This window comes from Indicator indicator, chromosome 12 (assembly GCF_027791375.1).
Source record: "Indicator indicator isolate 239-I01 chromosome 12, UM_Iind_1.1, whole genome shotgun sequence".
NCBI classification, from domain to species: Eukaryota; Metazoa; Chordata; class Aves; order Piciformes; family Indicatoridae; genus Indicator; species Indicator indicator.
In genome coordinates, this window is record NC_072021.1 from 14,449,025 (window position 1) to 14,473,306 (window position 24,282).

The 24,282-nt window shown below is 39.5% G+C and overlaps 1 protein-coding gene across 1 annotated transcript in view; it reads left to right on the top strand.

The window, feature by feature from the left end:
- Window positions 1-1,127: 1,127 nt before the first annotated feature.
- NSMCE2 (NSE2 (MMS21) homolog, SMC5-SMC6 complex SUMO ligase) overlaps window positions 1,128-24,282 on the top strand; it is a 124,094-nt gene continuing 100,939 nt past the window's right edge. The window contains exons 1-2 of the mRNA XM_054385503.1: window positions 1,128-1,156; window positions 4,049-4,196. Of these exons, the coding sequence (XP_054241478.1) occupies window positions 4,064-4,196 (133 nt within the window). The 5' untranslated portion in view covers window positions 1,128-1,156; window positions 4,049-4,063. The remainder of the gene's footprint in view (window positions 1,157-4,048; window positions 4,197-24,282) is intronic.

The window sequence follows — 24,282 nt, forward strand, 5'->3', positions numbered from 1 at the left end:
ATGTTTAATTCAGGGACCTGTGTAACCAGGCAAGGAAAGCATAATCTTCTGTACTGAATAGTTGATGCAATCTACTAAAGAAGAATAAAATGGTCACAGAGACTAAAGGAACTGAGACCAGGCAAGTAGATGGCAGCAAGGACAGCAAAACCATGTTACAGGATGTGTTCATAACAGACATTTTTAAACATACATCCGAAGTGACAGCAATAGGCTTTAGCAACAAGGAAAACTTTTCTAGCACATAAAAACGACACAGCTCTGTTCCTTTATTTATTGCTGCAGTGTTAGCTTCTGCGGCTTTATTTCCTGGCCACAGTTTTATATATTGACATGTTTCCTAAAAGATGTTGAGCGTCGCACTGCTGAACTCTAGCTTTTATGTTTGAGAACATTTATGGGAAGTTATGAATTGACTTTTCACCAATACCCTTCCCAACTACTGAGATAAATTCAACACGCCAGCGCCTCTTCCGCCCCCAAGTGAGAGCCAGGAGAGCGGCCTCCCCGTTAGGCGACGTGCCAGGGCATCAGTCCCGCAGCAAGTTCCTCCGCAGGGCCCACAGCGGGCCCCCGACCTGACGACAGCCGGACTGGGCACAAAACTACCTCCCGTCCCTCGCCGTCAACGCGACTCTATGGCCGGGCCGCTCAACGGTCCCGCCTCCCTTTCTCCCGGTTCGAACGGCGCCTCGGCGCACTCGCCGCCACGCCGGACCAACCACTACCCCCGCTCCCACCGCCTCCCGTTATACAGCGGCCGCCCCGTCAGTGCCACCCGCGCCCGGCGGCGCTCACCCTGCCCCGCCACCGATGCGGTGCGTGGTGGCAGTGCCTATGGGGAAGGCCGGCGGCCGCCGGAGGGGAGCTACGGCGGCAGATGAGGAGCAGGCAGCCGGAGGCAGAAAAGACGGCAACGATGCCCATACGGCACGACGCAGCCCAACCCAGCCCAGCCCAGCCCACCCAGGAGATGATGGCGCCGTCACGTGGAGAGGCGCCGGCTGATGAGGCCGTTCCGCCGCCCGCCTGCACCGCCTACCCTGGGCCCAGCGCTCTCGCCTACCCTGGGCCCAGCGCTCCCGCCTCCTGCCGCCGAAAGGATTGGTGCTGCTGGGCCAGGAACACCTTCGGACCAGATGAGCAGCAGCCGCTGGTAAGGGTGACTGCCTTCGCCGTCCGCTTCACCTCTGTAGGGCTGAGGACAGCGCTGTTCCAGCCAGGGGAGCAGGGAGAGGATGCGGGGCCACTGCCCTCCGTGCATGACTGACGAGGGTCAGAGTGGACCAGGCCAGCTGCCCTGTCTTGTCATGGACGGGGTAGGGGAGTAAGGTAGGGGGGTTGCAAGAGTGGAGCTTTCTGCTTGATGCGCTTTTCTCTCCACCCGTGATGCATGTTCGTGGAGTGATGGGGTAAACGCTAATCCTGGTAGTCAGTGAGCACTTGTCACCTACAGATCTCTTTGAAGCATAGAGAAATCAGGTCATTTGCTCAAATCTTTAAAATAAGTGACAGAATAGGAACTGTAACTTAACTTGGCTGCTTGGTAATCCTGTCTGGATCATTAGATCATTTATCGTTAAACCAAGCCCAAACCTCGACAGTCTCACTTGTCTTCTTTTCAACTCTGATTTTGGTGGTTTCGTTTTCCAGAAGTGAAGGAGTTGGAGTCTGGGAGTTGGAAACGTTAAGTGCTTAATTGATGCACCCATGGAACTCTGCTGTTAAACCAATTCCAGTGAGGAGTGTGGCTTTTCTTCTGAAGGCAGAATGGGCAGCTGCAAGCTGAAATCGAAGAATTCACTTAGAAAATTCAAGACATATCTTTGCTTGGAATCATAAACAGTTCTAAAGAAAACAGTATTATAAAAAAAAAAAAAGGAAAATTTGTCCAAAAATAGTTAAATTACTTTCCAAGAGACAAATTTAGATAAAACTACAATGGTATGATTGAATATTGTAAACAGTAACTTCTGTTGCTGTGTAATTTGCTTAGTGCTTCCACAAATGTGAAGAGAACGAAGAAGCCTTTTTAACTTTTCACTGTTGTTTTTTTCAGATTCCTGCCTTTTGCAGTGTGTATCTGTGAAATTTCCAAAAGAACAGCAGGCATTCTCAGTGAGATTAACCAAGTTCAAGAGGAAGTTGGGTTCTTACTGATAACTTTAATACACTAAATGGGCCCAGAAAGATGAAGCTGCTAACATGATTTTATGTGGCTAGTTAATAGTGGTTGTTTTTGGATCACAGAGGTTCTGTACAAACAATCTTGCTAAGATGGGGGGGAAAAAAAAAATATATATATATGTATAAAAGAAAACACTAGGGGGGAGGACAAGCAGGTATTCTGGTTTGAGTCGGCATGGTGGATTGAGCACTGGCTGAATGACAGAGCAGAGAGGGTTGTCATCTATTGCAGGGTCTCTATGAAGGCTGTGGCTAGTGGTGTTCCACAGGGGTCAGTACTGGGTCCATTCTTTTTCAACATCTTCATCAATAAACTGAATGAAGGAACAGTGTACTCTTACCAAGTTGGTGATACAAAACTGGGAGGAGTAGCTGACACATTAGGAGGCTGTGCTGCAACTCAGCGAGACCTGGACAGGCTGGAGAATTGGGCAGAGGTGAACCTCATGAAGTTCAACAAGGGCACATGTAGAGTCTTGTTCCTGGGGAGGAACATCAGTAAGGCTTAGGGGTTGACCTGCTGGAAAGCAACTCTGCAGAGAAGGACCTAAGAGTACTGGTGGACAACTAGTTTACTGTGAGCCAGCAATGCACCCTTGTGGCCAAGAAGGGTGCATTAGAAACCATGGCCGGCAGGTCAGGGACAGGTCAGGTCTTCCACTCTGCTGCTCTGCCCTGGTGAGGCTGCATCTGGAGGACTGTGTCCAGTTCTGGGCTCCAAAGTTCAAGAGGGGCAGAGAGCTACTGAGGAGAGTCTAATGGAGTGCCACAAAGATGATTAGGGGATCTTATGAATGCATATAAATATCTGAAGGGTAGAGGTCATGAGGATGGGGCTGGGCTCTTTTCAGTGGTGGCCAGTGATAAGACAAGGAGCAAAGGCTACAAACTAGAACACAGAAGGTTTCACTTGAACTTAAGGAGAAACTTCCTTCCTTTGATGGTGGTAGAGCATTTAAACAGGCTGCCCATAGAGGCTGTGGAGTCTCCTTCTCTGGAAACTTTCAAAACCTGTCTGGACATGTTCCTATGCAACCTGATCTAGGTGTACCTGTGTTAGTAGGGTGGTTGAACTAGATGATCTCCAGAGATCCCTTCCAACCCCTACCAATCTGTGATTCTATGATTCTATGATATTTGTGGGGATTGTGGGAATGTTGTTCAGGTTAGGGTGAGCACAGGATTTAGTTCTGGAGTCCCAGGGTAAGTAGAAGAGGGAGAGCCTTGTGATACGCAAAGCTTGGGCTTGGGCAAAGCTTCCTCTGTTCTATTTTGCACTCTGGTATTAAAAGTTTGTAGCATTTCTGGGAGAAGTAGGCAGCATTTTAAGGTGGGGTTTTATTTAAAAATTGTGCTAGATATTTTAGTCATAAGTATATTCTTAGAAGAGTGGCTCTTTGTTAGCTTACTATTTCCAAGAGCCAGCTGTTGAAACAGACCTATAGTTGGTGAGGCTGAAATGGATGTGAGAAGTTCTATTTCTTTCCAATCTAAGTGATAACCTGGCTAGAAAACACAGAGGAGTTTTGGGGCATGTGGGCTTCTTTGGATCTGAAATAGAGCAGTAATTTTCAAGTGGACGAAATCACTGAGTTTGAACTTCTTTGTGGTTTAGCAGTAGGAATGAGGAAGTGAAAAGTTGCTTTTTTGTGATATAGTTTTGCCTAATATTGAGCAGGAGGTGATTTGCAGTTCCACTGGAATTACTGACATTCAGGGAGCTAAGATTTCATTCCTGCTCTCTGATGTTTCACTGTTTCTGTTGACATTGCTTTGTAAGTTAGCTGTCTGTACTTCTGTTTTCTCTCCCAAGTTCTTTGGGTGTAAACTGCATTCAAAGTGTTTTATCTATTATTTCTAGAGTAACAATTTCAAGATGCCAGGCGGCGCAAGGATCTCATTCAGTGGTGTGGATTCCTCTCTTTCATCTTTGAAAAACTGCCAGTCTTACATAAATACTGGAATGGATATTGCTACTCATGTTGCCCTTGACCTTGTGGAAAGTTACAGTGAGTATATTCTCTCTTGTATTGCATTTTGAATCTGACATGCCTATGCATTTTGACTTGGCTACTGTCGATATCTATCTTCATAGCTCTTCTGGCTAGACCAGGGTGTTTTCATTCAGTGAAAATGTAAATACCAAGCAAACATTGTCCCAGCTTTTGTAATACCCAAGGCTAATTGTCTTTCAGTGGTTGTTACCCTACAGCTTGTAAATACTTTTAATGTTGCTGAACAAGATGGAGAAGGCCTCTTAAGGGGTGAATAAAATGACTTTTCATTCTAATACTGCTTTGTGTGTACTTTATTTGAGGTTTAGGGCAAGGTATAAAATAATGCTAATGATTTTGAGTATAAACCCTGACATATCTGTTAGGGAATGCAATTTTTTAAAATGCTGTCTCTTTCTCTGCTGAAAATCAGGCCCTTCTAAGGTGCTTCAGTTTGGATATTTGCAAAGTGGGGTACCTTAAATAAGTGCTCACTGTTGACAGTCTTGTTACAGCTGTTTCACAGTAGCAAAGCTACTTTTCTGAGATCTGTAATAAATTTTTCATTAGGGAAAAGATAAAAATTGAAAGCTTCAAAACATGGATAGTTTTAATTATGAGTGGACAGTGAAGAATGATAATCCTCTGAAACACAAGTTTTGCTGTTCATTATAAATCTTGCACTCAACTAAGCCAAGGTTTATGTACAATTAAGATAAATGCTTTTCTCTTTATTTAGCGTGGTACTTCTCTCTCCTTTTTATCCAGCTGTCAGAGACAGTTGACATGTCCTTTCTATATGAGTAGAGGAAATGGAAAACTTATCTGAACAGTCAACTGGGGATTCCCTTTGAGATAAAACTGGTTTAACCAGTTCTATTTCTTCTTATTTTGCAGTCCCCCTCTCTCCTACTTTCTCTCCTACTTTACCATAAGCAATACATGGAACTACAGTGAAAGTACTGAATTCTTGTATTCCCACGTCTGCAGAATGATTGACAGAAATGAGTTATTTGTACAAAAGACATTATTTATTTCACCATTCAGTAGAAGCCCGTATTCCCATTTGGAGGGGTGAAAGGCACCTTAAGCTCTGCAATTGCAGGTCTGCAGTTGGAAATCTGAGCTTTATACTCCTGGAAAATGTCACTGTCTTCCTCACTTACCTGCTCCTGACACATTAGTCTTTAATTACAACCTTGAAATAATTTTGTCCACTCAGAAACCAAAAGAACCACACTTAGTGTTCTATCCTGTATTACTCTTGATGAAATATCCATGGTCCTTGTTCCAGATAAGTTACATCAAATGACTGAAAATCTGCTCTGACTGTAACACTCATTTTAGCGGGGCCAACTTCCCTGTGGAGTCATAGTTACAGAATTTCTAAGCATGACCTTTTAACATAGTCCATCCCATTGCCCTACGGAAACAGTTTTCCAGAGTTGTATCTGTAGTTCATAACTCTTTGATCTGGTGTTATGGTGTTAGCTTTTTCCTTACAATAGTTGTCTTCACTTCTGCTCATTTCCTTGCAGATGTATGTGCATGTGTACATGGAACAAACAAATGAGTGAAGCTTCTCAGTTTTATAAGATTTGTTTTTACTCCCCTGACTACTTTACCTGGACTTCAAGTTCTTATGTTCCTTACACAGTGCCATCAGGAAAGATACAGGGCTTCTGTGACATGTTACTTTTGGAACAAATACTTATGGCATTACAGGATTAGCATCATCTGCTCTGCCATACTTGACATTCAACTCTTGCCTCCAACACATATTTACTGGTAAATGCATTTATTAAATGCATATTAAATGCAGTCTAGCAATGTTTACTGGACTGGCTGCAGTTTAATATGGTATTGGGGAGGGACTTCCTAGAAATGTACCTGATGCTAACTTAGATCAAAAGATCTACCTGGATGAGTTTTTTCTTAGTTGTGGTAGTGGGTTTGCTCTGGTACTGTGGGTGAGATGCTTTATAGGCAGCAAACACCATAGTTCTTTCATTTTTTAAAAACAATTAAACAGTGATTTGTGAAAGAACCTGTGTGGGATTTTTTTTTTTTCTAATTTAGGAGCTCTACTAACGCAGAGAAATATAATGTAACAAATTTATGTTTACTTTGACACGTGGAACGGGATTTTATTTATGCCCATTTGTGGGTGTTCCTTCTTAAGTAAAAATCACTTCCTGCCTGTTACCACTGTAGGACTAGAAAAGCTTCTGTGCTTTCTGACCTATTTAGAGGACAACAATATGAAGAACACTTGTAAAGGATGTAAAAAGGAAACAGTTTCACGTTTCAGCACTTTTGTATGCATGTCAGTTATACCGCAGCTACATAATTGTTCAGGTGGAGTGAAAATCAAAGATCACTAGGGGGCAGAGGAAGATCGGAAGTAAGCAGTACTGCCATTTACGTTCTAAAAGTTTCTTATCTGTGCCTTGATCTGTGCATGATCCTTGAGTTGCCTGAAGCCCCCTCCAGTCCTCTCCCATCCAGAGAACAAAGAGCTCTTACACTGGTTATGGAAGATGTAAAATCCTCCCAGAATGATTTTGAATTTAAGCCTTGCAAACAGATGGTAGTATTGCATAGGATAAAGAGGGAACAAAACTAGTAGTTTGATCGAGAAACCAGAGGGCTGCTGATAGGAAGAGGTGCCAGACTTGTGGGCAGGAACTGGCTCAGGTTATCCCATGATTTATAGTTACCTAATTATCCATATCACCTTTCTTCAGACATCTCAGATGCTTTGCAAACACTGGCTAAGCCTCTCAACTCTTGGAGAAGGCAAATAATGGTTACAGGAATTACTTCACCACCATTGAAATGAAGCTCATTTGGGTGAATAATGGTTGCTGTATAGGAACATTGTAACTGTATCATAATCCAAAAGAGAAAAATAATATTTCCTATAATTGAAACAACTGAGCAAACTTTATTAGAGAAAAAAGAGGATTGTAAGTTGGATATCAGGGACATCAGACTAAACTGCTTACTCATGAATAAATACCACACTAGATCTTTCACACATCTATTTCAACTTAATGTTTGAAACTTCCAGAACTAAATCAAACACTGGGTTTCATTTCAACAGTAATTTTAGATGGAGAATCCCTCCTGTTGAATTGAGATTATTCTTTCTGCACCCTAATTCCTTTTAGGAGGCTGCTGTCTACCTACTGACTCACTTCAGGCCTGCTTAAATGGAATTTATCTGTTTCTGGGTAAAGACAGCATGGCTGCATGCCAGTGCATGTACTGATGCTGCTGTAGTTAAATTTATTCTGTCTGTAGAGCCCTATGTACCTCTAAACCATTTAACTTACATGAGGACTACTTCCTGTTAATAACAGCAGAGCCTTTTAGTTTGGATGCAGTTCTCATGTTTGGTGTTCTTGGCTTTTTTTCCCCTCTTTCCTCCTATGCATTAATTGTACTCAGAATGTCCTGTTAACTTGGTATTTTCCCATCTAAGTTTTGATTTTCTGTTCTGTAAAGATAAAGTAATCTCACTGGACACAGCTATTCTGAGAAGTATAAATGACTGTTAGAGAAACTGACAAGAGAGGAAGGGTTCAATTAAATAATTAAACATTGTAGCTTTGCAATAAATAATGATCAGAGGAATCTGGAAAAGGGAAGCAATCAGTTTCATGAAAGTAAATTACAATTCAGATGACTTTGAAGATCTAAAGATTTATAGCCTGTCATCACATGGTCCCACATTCTGAAATGTAGGGCAGAATGTAGAAATTAGTCTAATTCTCCATGACCTTGAACAACTAGTTTTACTGCTTTCTGCAAAATAATAATACTAATAACAATACATTCCTATTTCATATGAATAATAGAAAGATTTAATACTCAATATTTCTAGGCTGATTCAACTTATGCACATAGTCCTCTTGAAAATCTGTTTGCAGTCCAGAATAGTAATTTAAAATTTCTCCTTTCCATTTAAACTTTATTTAAAGCTGTGATATGTCTTGGAAATCCTTGTGAGAGGTAATACAAAAGTATGGACTTTTTACTTGGAATTGTAAATAATAACAGACCTTGCATGAAGAAGTCAAAGTAAAGTATTTCACTGCAGAACTGAAATAGTCTGAAATGTCTGAGCCACTAATGATATAAAGACTCAGTATCTGTTCCCAGCATTGTACTACCACCTCTTTCTTTTGTGCTGCCTAGCACCTTGTTCACTTCTGCTGCACTCTGACATCTTAAGTTAGCTATGACCACAATGATTCCCAAGTCTCTTTCCTTTAAGGAATCCTCTGTTCACAATGTGCTGTAAAAATAAGATACTTGTACTAATGTGAAGTTCGTTGCCAAAACTGCAATTAACCAAGTCTTCATTTCATGAGTGATTCTATTGCTTAGTCCACTAATACCTTTACATCTATTTTGTTCTAGTCCTATATAGATTTCTGAAAATAAATTGCTAGTGTTAAGTATTCAGGTCAAGCATTGCCCATTTATGAACATGCACAACCTCTAGCAAAATAAGGCAGTTTCTCTTAACTGATGTTAATTTAGGTGAAGAATAATTTTAATGCATCTGAGCTGAAAACCTTTTATTTTTCAAATAACTTTGTTGAGGTACAGGAACTTAAACTGGAAATTAAGACCTCCCTGTCCAATGAGAATTGCAGACTTTTAGCATTGAGAATCTTCATGGTGTCATGTTGTGAGCAAATGTTGGCAAAGAGATGAAGGATCTATATCTGAAAGGTGAAAATTAGGTTCACCAAACTGAATGTCAAAGGGAAACAAAAAAAGCTCATTTTATTTAATTAGTTAAAAAAGAAAGACAAGTTTTATGTTTATTTCAGTCTTTCTACTGATTAGATACTGACGTTGTCTAAAGTTTGTGTTTTTCTCTTCTTTCAAGAATATAATTGTGGTATAGAAACGTTTAAAAATGCTATTTTAGGAAATAGTCCTAAGCTGCACCAGGAGAGGCTTATGTTGGTTATTAGAAAAAACTTCTTCACTGAAAGAGTTGTCAAACACCAGAACAGGCTCCACAGGGAGGTGGTTGAATCACCATCCCTGGACGTGTTTCAAAAATGCATAGACGTGGTGCTGAGGGACATGGTTTAGCACCAGACTTTGAAGTTCAATAATGGTTGGAACTGTTGATCTTAAAGGTCCTTTCCAACCAACACAATTCTATGATTCTATATAAACCCCCCATACAAACAGAAAAACAGACTTTGCATGCTTGGTTTCAGTACATCTTCCCTGTGCTGAAAACACTCTCAGATGTTCTGTAGCCCAACCTAGCAAAATACTGAAATAAAGGATACATTGAAAGTCTTGAGAGGTCCACCAGTGTTCAGATATAAGCATATGCTTATATCCTTTGTTAGACTGGAGTTCTAACAGGTGATTTTGAAGGTGATAGCTGCTTGAAATCAGTTAGAAAGCAAGTAAAATCATGTAAGTTCTACTGTAAATTGCACCTTCCAAATTTAGCCTCAGTCTGTTTCAGAACTTTAGTAGTGTGATTGAAAAAAAAAAAGAGTTCACTAAGTCAGTACTTGTTTGTCTATGGCTCTTAACTGTAATGGCCCTAGTATTGAACTTCAAGCCCTGTAGATACTGCTGTAGATACTGGAATTAAGCAGACTAACTCATGGTCATCTCCAGGCTTCCAGCCCAGCAGCTTGCTCTTTCCATTGTTTTTGTCTGGGCTGGAGCCAAAGCTCTGTGGGACTGGGAGGAATGTCCAGTACAAATGGAAAATAATTGGAAAGGGTGGAGATTAATCTGCAGACCAGATTATTAGTTTATAACTTCTGAAAAGCATCTTTAACAGATAGGATTTTCTCTAATAACCCAAACAGGTTTTCTACTAGAGAATAAGATGCTTCCTTGATGTCTGGGACTTCAGACCACACATCACACTCCCACTGTGAAGTGTAGAGTAGCTGGCTGGGAAGCAGTTATTGCACCTGAACTCTGATCTTATTTGGGGGGAAGAAAGAAGCTGCTTTCCTTCTAAAACTTGCACTGCTACCTGTGGCTGCTCACCATCTGTATTACATAGCAGTGATCTTCCCATAGCAATATCAGGGTTTGCATGAGAATTCCTTGTGTCTTTCTCCACGCTTTGATGGATTTTTCTGCTCACCAGTATGTACATGGCAGGCCTCTAGGTCTTACAGAGTGTTAGTGATAGGATTCTTTGGCATGTGCCCCAGATTAAGTTAGCCCTTTACAGCTCTGGCTTTTCCTGCTTGTCTGCTTGTTTCCTGTTGTATAATCTGCTCTCTGCCAGCAGAATTCACCTCAGCTCTGGCTGCTGATCCTGTTTGTTCCCGTTGACCCAGAGTCATCTCTGTGCTTTTCATGTGTGCTGCACTGCATCTCAGATGTACAATGTCCTCCCTTTACCAACTGCTTTCTCTTCTCCACATTGCTTGGGATCTGCTTGTGTTGTAATGCCTGTTAAATACTAGCTAAACAGTAGTTGGTAATGTGGGATCTTTTTTTCAGTGTAGATGTAGCTCTTTGAGATTACCCACCTCACTTTGATTTCTCTCATTTCTCTTTTAGTATGGTATTAAACAGGAATCACCCTAGACATTGCTGACTCTTGTTGACATAGGAAGGAGTGTGGAGCACATGACTATTAGCCTAGTTTTATGAAACTATTGGCAGTCTTATAATAAACAGTTGGTCTGTGAGCTTCTGTGGAATATCCACTATTACCTGCACTGGCTTTCTAAACACATTGCAGCAACCTGTAACAGTCAGACTTGAACATTTTAAGTTCTTTCATCGCTGAGAGCTGGGGATCTTTCCATGGAAGTTTCTCTACCCTTGACCTGAAACTCTTCCTACTTGGAATGGTGCAGACTCCAGTGTAAGGATGGACTCTCTAGCTGTGCTTGAATATAAAATTTGTTTTGGTTAATTTTCTTCTTCTTTTTATTTACTTGTTTATTTCCTAGTTTGTTTTTCATGGAAAGTTTAAATGCAGGATTCCTGCAATACTATAATATAATGTGAATCTTAATATTTTAACAATGTCCTTATACATGAAATGACCACGATGTGATTGTTTTGGGAATCAGAAATAAACCTGCTGACACTTGTGCTTCTAAAATTCTTATCCTCTGTTAGTTTCCATGGTGCTTCATAATCAAAATACTTGTTCTGAGAACAGGCTATAGTATATAGGCTGGACTGACAACCTGCAACCTGCTTGAGTAAGAGGCAGCATGAAGGACTGAGGAAATGAGCAAGATGAAGCTCTGACTTGCTATCCTTTGAATTGCTGTCTTATTCTTGTCCAGGGAATACAAGCTGTGTCAAGATATTTTCTTCCACATTCTACCTCCCTTCACACAGGAGTTGTGGTTTTATTAGGTTGCTCTCACCTCGTAGTTGACAAAGCTACGGCCTGTGTTGTAGGGATCTGCATGAAGAATCAGACCTTTTTTCCCCCCCTTCTGAGCCCATTTATCTGTGAAAGTCCTCATGGGAAGCAAATAGTAAACAATTTTATATGCAGTGTAGGACTAGCATTAGAATTGAGCAATCCATTACTTCTTTATAGACATGAGGGAACAATCTTACCTGGATTTGAAATCCCCCAGTGTGCTTCATTCTCTCAGAATTTACTTTGTCTTTAAGTTAAATTCCAACTAAATTTTTCTTTCCTCTTCTTGGATAATGCAAATGTAGAACGTCAAAGTCCATCCTGGAGATAAATGACTTTTCATTGTCACTTGCTATACAAAGATATTTTCTGCTATGAGAGAAGGTACTACAGAAAATGGAGAGAGACCAGTGATCTGTGAGGTTCAGTAACCCTTCTGTGTCAGCCTCTACCAGATGCTTCCTGTGAAGCTGCAAGAATTCCCCCACAATAACAAGCTGCTCACAGGAAGTTTCTTCCTAACCCCAGACATTTATCTACCAGAAGCTGTTTGTTAACTGGTCTGCCTTGTTGCTACACTAGTGTCTGTGGTACTAATTGGTGACTTGCACAAACTCAGTGCAGGCACCAAAATTACATCTTCTTGGGAAGGTTCTTTTCCTGTTGTTTAAAGTAAACTTGTATTTTGAGATATGTGAGATAAAATGTTTCAAATTCCTTTTGTCAAGAATACTGATTTTGTTTTCCTTCAAATTCCTTGCTTAAGATTCATCCTTTTAGGAAAGGTGTTCTCTTTTATCTTAACTTATTCTTGGATTGTTTGATAGGTATTTAACCTTTTAGCTAAGAGTGAGAAAGATAGATATGTTTTCTTGAAGGAGGAAAGTAGATGCTGTCATACTTCATATATTTCTTCTTCAAGTAATTCTGTATTTTGAAGCAAGAAGAACTGATCAGGTTCTTGTGAAATGCTTTTCTGAAGAAAAAAATATATATTGTGCTTTAGGCTCTTCCATCAATACCAAAATTTTGAGAAGAGAAGGTTGGATTGATTTTTTTATCTTACCTGTACAGTGTAATTTTTACAGTGTAAAATGTCTTTTACTTAAGACATTTATAGCCAGCACTGATGAGCTCACTGTTGGAATGCACCAGTAGGTTCTGAAGGCTGTTCTTCAAAGAAGCTGTCTTAAAAATGAAAATTTGGAAATGTACCATGTTTGAAAATTTGGAAAAAAATGGCTTTTAATGAAAGATTTGTGTTCTATATTTCTCCAGAAACCACCCTGTGACCATAGCCTATAATCTTACAAAGTGGGGAAAAAACAAATATGTGGGGCTGTTATTATTCCCCAGCTGGAATTTTGACTGTAAAAAGAACACAGTGCAGTGAGGGGAAAGTAGCTATATTAAGCAACAAGCTTTTTTTCTGCTGGCTCTTTTTTGGTTTGGGTATTCAGTAAGCTGAATGCATCCAAGTATCTTTGTTCCTCAGCTTCTGCAGTTCTTGAGGGAAAGAGAAACCCATGAGGTGGCAGCAAAAGCTTTCCTGCAGCTTGTGTCGTCGTAACCTTCACCTGCTGTGGTCAGCTGCTGTTGCACTGCAGCAACTCAGTCCTAGAAGGATCACCCTACTCTTGCATTTAGGAACATTAAAATATAAATGGAGCATTAAGATTAATAGTGAGAGAATTTGTGTTATCAGATGATAGATTTTTAAGGCTCGTAGAGATCAGCACGATCTACTGCTTTGAGTTCCTGCATAATACAGATCGTTACATTTCGTGCAGTTATTCTTGCATGAAGCTGGTATGTTGTGACTGAACTAGACACTATCATTCAAAGCGAAATCCAGTCCTGATTTAAAGCTTAACTTGTTTTGGTGTATTCTCATGGAAATGTACTGACAGCTTGCACCTGAAGAGAAGGTTGCACTCTGGCCAGTCTCAGTTTTGGTCAGTACTCTTGTGAGTGCGCAGATCTAAACTGCACAATTTTTATTTCCCAGGTTTCAGTAGGTGGTATTCACATAGTGTTTGATTTCAAATGCAAACATATGTATGTGTGCATATTTATTTATTTTTTTTCTTGTGTATTTTCTTAAGGAAGTGGTCATTTTCTCCCCCAAAGGTCATTAGGAGTTAGGGAGGTTTGCAGTCACCTGGCGCGTTACCTCATGTACACACATAGTCACTATAAATTTTTCTCTGCCCCAGACCTCATAAATTCTCAGCAGTCTTCAAAATAGATCGTAAGTGGGATTTAAATGCTGTACAGACCTTTTTGCAGACCCTCTGCACACTAGTGGTGTTAACCTTGAGAGAATGAGCAAGCTTACAGCTGTAAGTTATAGGCTTGAAATTGCTGGGTGAGGTTCTTTGGCCTCTACTATGCATGAGATCAGAATAGATGATCCTAATGGTCTGTTTCAGCTTCAAAATACTATGAAGTACTGCAGAGGTCTTGTGTGGGCTCTTTAGCACAGAGATAAATCAACCTCTTTGAACAAAAGCCAGAGAGGAATATTTTATCTGAGTAATTTACTGTATGAAAATACTCTCTGTAGTATATTAATCTGTCATTTTCTTATCTTCATATTTCTGCCACAAAAGTGTGGCAGTAAGAAAATACTGCTAACTCCTGTTCAAATGTAGAGGCATACAGTATATATAGAAGGTAGTGTGGGCTTTGAAGAACTCACTCTGAAGGCTTTAATTTTTATGAATTTAAGTAGATCAGTATTTAGCTTTCAGTGATCCAACTGTGTGCCTGAATAATGAGGGAGGAGGAACCCACAAAAGTAGAAGAAAAATCAGGCATTAGCAGCATTCAGGAAGGTTAAGAATATAAAGCAATTGTATTTATTTTCCTGATTCTTTCCATTAGGGAAAGATTTGTCTGGGTTAAAAGTAAGTATTGTGCTAACATGTTCTCAATGTTTGGTCAAAACATGAAAGTATCCCTTATGCAGACAAGATGATTTTGAAAGTTCATCCTAATCCTGTACAAGTGAATGCAGGACACTTTTTTTTTTTTTCCCATTCCTCCCCCCCTCCTTATTTTTTTTCTTTTTTTCTTTCTCTTCTTTGTTCCTCTTTTCAAGAATTTGAGAAATTCATACTTTTTTTTGGTACTCAACTTTCTGGGCAGTGCACACAGAATTAATTGTCAGAGGTTTTTGCTCCTTTCAGATTAAAGTAATTTTTAAAGAAAACTTAAACAATGCATTCTGACTCAAATCCAGGCTTTGTGATTTGTTTCCATTTACACTAGTGTATAGCACACTGAAGCTCTGGTGGAGAATGAAGATGAAAATATGTACTGATTAAATTCCAGAATATAAATGGGAATGTTTGCTTTATCAGTCAGAATCACGTGTAAGACTTGTGTGTTCCTTATGATTGCTGACACTGAGACCTATGAAAACTTTCAGCCTTTTGAGAACATGCAGAGGTGGTTTCTCTGAATTGTAGATTTAGAATTTTTTTTTATTATTGTTTTCATAGATTTTATTTGTTTCCCTTCTCGTTTTCTTTCCCATTTTCTCTCAAGAAGAACAAGGATCTCATAATAGCAATCTATGAAAGAGATACTGAAGTTCAGTAGGCATCAGTTTCCCTTCTATCAAGAGAAGTGCCAGAAATGTTTTGAGAGGCTATATGAACATCTGAATATCTCAAGCTCCTGAGTAGATACTTCTGTTGTTGCTTGTGCCTTCTGTGATTGTGGAAATGATCTTGCAAGAGTTTAGAAATAATGTGCCTTGTCTGTAATGGTGGTAGGTGATGGGAAAAGATAGGAGATAGTTAGCCAGGAAAAGATGCATGCAGGGGGAACTGCTAAAATATATGTAAGGCACTAAGTAAAGATTTGCACTTAGATGAATTTTATGAGTAGATCTTACAGTCTTGTCTACAGGAGGATAGTAAGTCAATAAATAACATTATGTGAAGGTAGAAAATACTACACCCATTCAAAGAAAGTGCTACTAAAACTGCTTATGTAAAGAAACACTGAAACCTACAGTCCAGCAAAAGGTCAGCTGAAGTGACTGAGAATCCATCTTATCTCTGAATAAATAGTTCAACCTTGTATTTTCTTTCTTCATTAGCTGTGTTTCAGTTTTCAGGCACTGGATCTTATGTTTCTGTCTGATAATCAAAGAGCCCAATACGTTCAGAAATCTTGAGGATGGTAGTGTTAAGTCACCTTTAGCATCTCTCAATTAAACTTTGCAAGTTGAGCTACTTTAATCAGTCCTGATGTAAATCACACTTTCCAGACATCGAGTAATTTGTGTTGTTCTTTCTGTGAAATACTGAAAGAGCTTATTGAAGGCAAATGCAATTTTAGCAGGATTTAGTCTCATGCTTTTTGGTCTAAAAAGAGCCTCTGCTCAAATTACACACTGTGTGCCATATAAGATAGGGATGCATCTGCAAAATATTCACTGTACGATCAGCCTCTTTTAAAAAAATAAGAAATAAAGAAAGCACAATCCCTGTACCTCTCTTTAAACATTGAACAAAGGTCTGGCATTCGGCATGAACATCATACAACACAACCTTCCGTGTAGGGCATACAGTAACAGCCAGGTAACCTGCCATCACACACATTGCTGCCCCAGCCACCCTTTCAAGCTTTGTTTGCATTAGGTTAGTTCCCAAACTGTGCACTACATAGCAGTTGCCATTAATGGCTGGTGAGCTTTTTCTTTTGTTTAGTTTGAGGGTCTTTTGTGTGTTAATGGACCTTTATGCCAGTAAAAGAACAGCCATGAGTCTACTAGAGCTACTGCTATATAAAAGGGTGAGAGAAAGAGGGAGGCAACCCTCAAAGATTGTGACCACCAGGAAGATATGGATGGCTAAAGAGGAAGAATCAAAAAGCAGGTTAGCAAGTGCTCTGGGAAAAAAAAGAAACAAACAAACAAAAAAAAAGAGCAGGAATGGGGGAACTGGTTGAGGAGGGAGAGAAGGGGAGGGGTAAAGAAATATCTGTAATGAAGGAGGAAGAAAGCCACAGCAAAAGGATTAAGCAGGGCAGTAAGCTGATGGTACTCTAGATGATGAAAGATATTTAAATGCCATCCTAATGATGTTTCCCATGCAAGCAGCTTCTGTAGTTTCCACAAAGGTGTTAGCATTTGCAAATGGGAAGAGTAGTCTGGCACATAAATGAGAGGGGTACTGGTTCATGTGGGTGTAAGTAAGAAGAGAGATGTGGTCTTTCTGATTAGTCTCTGGATATATGTGTGTGAACCTCCTTAGTTTTTTGACTTTATCAGCGAATGCTGTGGAGTGCTGTGATATATGCATGTGTTCTAGCACTCAATAGAAGGTGACAATCTCAAACTTCTCCATGAATTACATATAATGATCTTTCTTATTAAAAAAGACTTAACAAAAGGAGCCAGCTGGCTTAAGGAGAAGGTGGCAGATGAAAAGAACACAATTCAAAGAAGTGTTCACACATTAAGGAAGTATTTTAACAGGCTTTCCCCAGACTGTAAGTGGGAATGAAATTACACATTGCATCGAAATGTCAAGTGACAATAATATCTTATGAGTTAAATCAACCTTGCAAACACTTTCCTATTTTTCCTAAGCAGATGAATAAAGTTTAACTTGTGATTTCCTTACTAATCATCTTAGTAAGCAGTGGGTGAGTAGACTTTTTACTGTATGGGTAGATTAATGTGACATTTTCACAAGACTTTTTTTTTTTTAAGTTTATTACTTGTGGGTGTGTATCTAATTCACAGCTGGTTTTTTGAGTGAACTTGGTATGCCATTGCTCAAATTCTGTATTTCTTCAGTATTTTTAGATTAATCTTTTATCCATGTTTTGTTGGAGGTGTGCAGTCTGCCCAAATGTCTCAAGATAATCTCAAATAAAGACTTCTCCTCCACTAAACATACTTACTTCAGTAGCCCAGACACTGTTAAAGAAAACCAGATTTTAAATTGAACAAAACTGAAAAGCGTTTCAGTATAAAGGGGAGAAAATTCTCCCAACTAGCATGTGTCCACTACACAAATCTTAAGCATAATCATCTTTTCTGAATTTAATTTACTTTAATAACACACTGCTGATGACTATGTGATAATTTAACAGTTCTGTTTAAGTAGTGACCAGAGGGAACCTTCTACTTCTTCCTATCTAGTTTCAGAACACTTCAGTTTCAATTTATATTCCTGTTCTTTCAAAGCTGCCTCTTTAAATGCCATGAGGCCCCACAAAGCTACTTCTTGCCTACTATGGGCAAAGATAAAAGCATTATCTAAAGAACACACTGAGGGACCATCAACTGTGGTGCCTTGTAAGCCGTCAAACAAATTCCTGTTTCTTTTCAAAACCATAAATATTTGTGCATATGTAAGAGACTTGAGTAATACAGAATTTCATTGCCCTTTTTTCCACATATGCACATTTTCCACATGGTAACAAAGTAGCAGCTCCTCATAATAGGAGAAATTTTTGCATGAAGTTTGTGGGAAATGAAAGTCTGACAATGGGAAGATTTAGCTCTCTCACTTACCAGTATGCAAGCAGCAGAATGAATGCCACATACCAGCGATTCATGCCAAAAACAGGAGATCTGCCAACTCACAGAAGAGGTTTTATGCAAAGGAGGCCTGCTAGAGGCAGAATGAGTTGCTGGTTTTCATTATACTTGCAGTTTGTGTGCCTTGTCTGTGTAAGAGGATGAGGTTGTGGATTGGCTTTTTGTGTTGTGTTTGTTGGGGGATTTTTGGTCATATTGAGGAATTATGGGTTCTGAAAGTCCTAGCTTTAGTAATCCTGCATGGTAGGCACTTCAAGATGTGATTCATGCTGAATTGGATGTTTTGTGGGGAACATCACTTGACCTTTGCTTGCATGAGACATTAGTTTTCTAGACTCCTTTAGTTTCATCTTGGTTGTGTTCTGTCTGTTATCTTTCTTAACAGAAAATGGAAAATATCCAGAGTATATGGAAATGCCTACATTTTCAACAGTTAACTTTGGAAACTATAGTCTTACTTGTTTCTACTAACTTTTCTGTGTCTCATAATCTAACAGATAAATTTTTCTCATTTAAAAACTCTAAACTTCCCATTGTTAGCTCTCTATTATGAATCTGACTTATCTTTTATTCCTTTATGTATGTGGACCAATGTCAACTGTTGTAAGACACACCACTGCTCTGTCCACAGAGGTGTCAAACGTAGAGTTGCCTGCCAGCCATACAGGCTGTCTGTAAAACTGGATTGTTTTTCCACCCTGAGCTGCTTGCTACTGCAGCTGCAGTACAGCTAATGTTCTGGCTAATTAGCTGAAGTCCAGCCTTGTTCTGTCTGAGGCTACTGATAAGCTTCTCTGAATTCTGGAATCAGTAGTGCCAAGGTTTGTATATGCAGAGACATAAAAATGTGGACTGGGAGACTGTGTGAGTTTAGGGGGAAAAAAAGAAAAAGAATTATGTTTGGAAATATCTAGATATTTGACGTTTAAATACCAAATACTTTGGCTTTTTTCCTCTCCCAGATCTGTCATTTTAGGTTAACAATGTTAAAATTTGAGTGCTGGAAGAGTGTTCATTTGTGTCTGCATGAAGTTGTTGCTGTTCGTTGTGCAAACTTAAGTTTGGATTCCATGGGTGTTTTTGTGTCTCAGTGTAACTATCACCACTGAATTGAGCTGAAGTAAGTCAGAGCTGGATTATCTTGAAATGAAGGGTTGTCTTGGTCTTATCTTCCTGTTTGGTTCATCTTCTGTTGCTTTAACTTGTCCTAGAGCTCATGCATACTGCGGTCTGCTAATGGGGATTTGCCTGCATTAGAAGGGACAGCTTGCTCATTTTTAGTGGGACCAGTTGAGCAGTTCCTGCACAAGCACTGTTACTGACACCTGTGAAGGTGACACTTCCAGGGGCTGGCCGTGAGACTGCCCCTGTAGCGATCATGCACTCACAGCTGCTTTGCAAGGTGACTCTGTCGTGCTTGTGCCGCGTTGTAGCCCTGTGTTCTGTCCGGGCCGTTGATGATGCACCATGCTGTGACTCCTGTTTCTTGTGGTGCCACATGCAGTATGTCTGGTGGGTGTAATTAGATTTTGAATTGTATATATCTGTATCAGACATGGATAGGATTGTAGGGTGAGCCCAGAACCAAGACAGTTGCACTTACTGAAACATTATATCTGATTAAGTAAGCTCTGATGAGGGCTTGTTACCTAGGTTTCTGAGTTAAACTGCTTCCAGTTTTGGACAAAGTAATTCTTCAGAGAATTTTGAAGGTTTGGGGTGAAAAGAGATTATTGTCCTATCTCTACTGAGTTTTTTAAAATGGAATGACTTTCCAACACATTTCCTGTTTCCCCCAAACAGAGGAATTTCTAAGTAACTGTTGCATTTAGTTTAATGAAAGTGCACTTTGAATGAGCGTCTCTGAGATATATAATAGGTTCATTAACACAGGCAAAGTTGTTTTGTTTTTTTTTTTTTTGTGAGAAACCTGATAATATTGTTGGAGACAGACTTTCTCTTCATATTAAAATATTTATTTTCCACCTGTCAATATGATTTAAAATAAGAGAAGAATTGCTTATTGACAACAGAAAGAATTAACATGGTTGACTTGTAAACAAAAAGAGAGTTGATTATCTCTGTAGAATTCATAATGTGCAAGTAGGGATCTTGTGTAATACAAAAGAAATTGTGCCTCTTAAAAAAGAAGATTCTAACAAGCTGGAAATCAAGTTATTGGACTAATACAAAAATAATAAAAGATTTTTCTGGCATTCCCCTCCAGTGGAAATGGTGGGTAAAGCAGCCTGAGAACTTTTTATGGAAATTGTAAATGACATTAAAAATCTTGAAATAAAATATTTAATTTGAAATAGCAGTTTTAGGAAGTGTTCTGAGGTATCAATGAGTAGCAACTACAACCCCTCAATAAATATTTCACTGTTCATTATGAGGGAAATACTGCAGAAAGTTCTTTTTCCCAAATTCTAATGTTACCACAATAAGTTCAAAGAGGAGAAAATAGGTAGGACAGCAGCAGACCCCCTTGTTTTTAAATATTGCCAACCCTCCCACCCCTTGTTTTGCGGAAGGCAAGGTCAGAAGCAGCTCAGGGCTTTGAACCATGATCTATTGTGTGGTGTAGACATGTTCATGCCTCTGCAGGCAAGAGACTTGTTAGTCACAAGAAAATCCTTTCCCACTAAAATTATTACTGAGTGTTGTTTTCAGGCTTAATTTCATCATATGTTGAAATCCACTGAGAAGAGAGGGAGATACACATATACATGTGTATGTGTATATATAGAGTCAGGAAAATAGAGGGGGGTTTATTATTTATTTTGTGAGAGATTGGTCAGATTTCTGTGGGAAGATAATATATGCTTTGTACTTACTTAGAAGATACAGGTGTGGTTCCTCTACCATTTTCTGGGCAAACAGGTTGGTTTAGGAGGTTATTGCCCCCAACCTCACCCTGCTGCAGTCTCCCACCCCCTCAGTTGTACTAGTGCAGCTGTTTCTATATCTGCACTTCAGATTCATTTACTGGAATAACATGGTCTTTGTGTTTGTGGGATTTTTTTTAGTGACATGGTTCAGTTTTAAAGGCTTGAATGATATTTTTAGCTTGGATTGTTTCATTAATCCAATTTATACTATAACCTTGTGAAAAGCCATATTATCCTAGCTGAGCAGCAGCAGAGAAGGAACATAGAGGAGAAGCAAGGATGAATGTCTGGGGAAATGACCTGTGAAATTCCTTTTGTTTCTGAAGAAAAGCTACATGAACCTCAGCCTTGGTGTTTTCCTGATGCTTGTCAATGTAACTTGTATTTCTGTTCCTCTTGGGCCTCTGGGTGTAGATAATAGTGAGGAGTGCTGATATGTGCTGAACAGAGCACAGTAGTTCTGGATGGATATCACTGAACTGCCAGGAAACTGATCCAGAGTTACGACAGAGGAGAGTTTAACTTGCTTCTCAAAACTGTTGCATGTTGTAGATGCTTTGTCCTCCTTTCAGTGCTTCTGCTTACTAGTTACAGTGTCTTTGTTGACTTTTAGTGGTTCTTTCTGCAAAATTAAGTAGGTTTTAATTGGTAAAATAAAAAATTAACCTCACTGCGACCTTTGGTTTTATTTATTAAGGATGAAAGAGCTGGTGGTCAGGTACTAGTATCTTTTCTCAAAAAGGAGAGAATTAGCCTGGAAATACTGTGGGCCTTACTATTTAGGCAAGCCAGCATCCATTTCTGGGAGGAAGTGCCTACAAACTACCCCTCTTGATGTCTTGGTGCTGTATGTGTGGCATCAAATATAGAGGTTACAATAGCAAAAAAAAATGCAGATATGATATAGAGACTTTCTTCACTTTGTGTGCCAGAGAGAACTCGACTTTGATGAGAGATTAGTTGATGTCTTATTATTTGTGTGCCTCAGCCTAAATTAAGTCATATCTATTTGTGCTGAAAAATGTTTTACTTTGGATTTTATACAACAAAGCACATCAACATATGCTGGAGTGTTTTGCTAAATTAAACTCGTGAAAACCTTATTTATTTCATAGGTATTAGCACTGTCAGTAGGTGTTAGGAGGTGTTGCCCTTTGTTACAGTCTGTTTGCATACTGTGGCAGAAATATCTGGTAAAAGAGATCTTTCTTACTGCACTCAGGTTTAAACTGGGATCATTATAACTTCCTCTGCTTGAAGGAAAAAAAACCCCAGTACTGTAAGGAAGTTGCTTTCAAAAGCATTGTTGGCCTAGTTCTGTGGGCAATAGAGTTTAAGGGAGTTTCATGTTGAGCAAAAGTTTCATGATTACTTTGTTATAGAATAATATAGTAAGTTATTTTCAGAAGTGGTTAGCACTACTGGTGCTTCCACTTCTCTGTGCCCATGCTGAAATGACTCTGTTTCCAGAACGTGTGCAAGACCCGCTCTCTGGAAACACTGGCCACTTGGGGTATTTCAAACTGGGCATTCAGCAACTGAGATGTTTCCAAGTGGACACTCAGACCCTGCATGGTCTGTTGCTGCTGTTGAAAACTCACTCTCTACAATATAATGTACTTGGGTTTCATTTCCATGGGATTGGCAGGAGCTTCCTGGGTCACTGAATTTTGTTTCCATTTCAGACTATCACAGCCTACTAGGAAATGACTTTGTAACACCAGATGAGTTGTTGGGTTTCTTTTGTCAGGAATAGTCTGTAAGTTTCTTGGCTTGCTTGCTTTATAAAAAGTTACATATATTAAGCAGGGAGACATGGATAATTGAAGATTTTTATTGGTTATTTGCTGAATAAAACATGTGTTTAAATCCATACTAAAAGCACTGTCCTTTCCAAAATAAAACCTTAGGAGACTTTACTCAGGTATAGAAAGATGCTTGATGTTTGATGTGCAATTTCTTAACAGAAGCCAAATAGAAAATATTAACAAGTGATAGTTCTGGTGTGACTGTGGACACAGTCAGCTAATGATGTTCTGCAGTGCTAGACTTTCATTTACAGTAGTCCTGTCTCACATACTCCTCTCACTTTTGTTTCTTTTAGTAAATTTTTTCCTTTGATGGAGTATAGGAAACTCATATTCAACTTCCTTCTTTGCTAGAAAAGACTTGAACTCACTTTCAGCCATGTTCCAGAAGAGTGGTTTACAGATTAATTTGTATATTGAGGAATATCACAGAATCACAAAATGGTTGGAGTTGGAAGTGACCTCTGGAAGTCATGTCTGATGTCTCTGCTGAAACAGGGTCACCTAGAGTACCTTTCTCTTTCTCTCACAGGTGTAATTTCATTTTGTAAGACATACTTTTTTGCTGAAGTGTTGGTATCAAAGTGAAGGTATTGGTCTGTAAAATCACGCAAGTACACTCAGTCTCCAACTTCATGTACATAGAAAGCTTTCTGTACAAGTAGAATGGCTTCACTATGGGATGATCAGGGAAATCCAGCTCAAAATACTCTACAGCCCAGTTAAGAAGTTGAAGGTTTCTTTAGGACTAACTTCATCAGTAAGTAGCTTCTGACTGTTACATGGAGGGGAATTTCACAATTACTGCTCTGAGTTCCCCTTTAGTCCACCAGTTGCCATTCCCTTTATGGTTGTTGGCCCTCTAATCAGTAATAACTTTTCTTCTCTAAAGAACTACAGTGGTGAGTTCCTTATCCAAACTGTTCCATGGAGATTTTGGGGCATTCTACTTTCAGCCATCTCTCTAGTTTTAACCTGCATTCAGGAGATTAAATTGGTTTTCTCCAGGCTTTTGCTGTTGCCTTGCATTACTTCTAATTTATTTTAGTTTAGAATTTTCTCTAGTAGCTTTTGGCTCTTTCTGTCTACAGTCTACTAGGTAAAATCTAGGTAAAATCTATTACAGGTCAAGGAGAGGGATTTAAAAAAAAATCTCTTGTGGCAAGAATTTTCTGAAGAGCTGTCCACATGTCTGCAGAAGAAAAGATGAAGATGCACCCTACTGCTGCAGAAGCAATCAGTTTAAGTTTCTCTTGATCTGTATGGTCTGGAGTGCCATGCCAGGGTCTAATGTATCTAGAGAGAGGAGGGAAATAAGACAGTGGTCTCCTACACAGGTCTGTGTCCTTCACTATGAGCATCTAGACAGTAGAGGGACATCTTGCTACTTTCTTCTCCAGTGATTTTGTGAATCTGTTCTTAAAGAGTG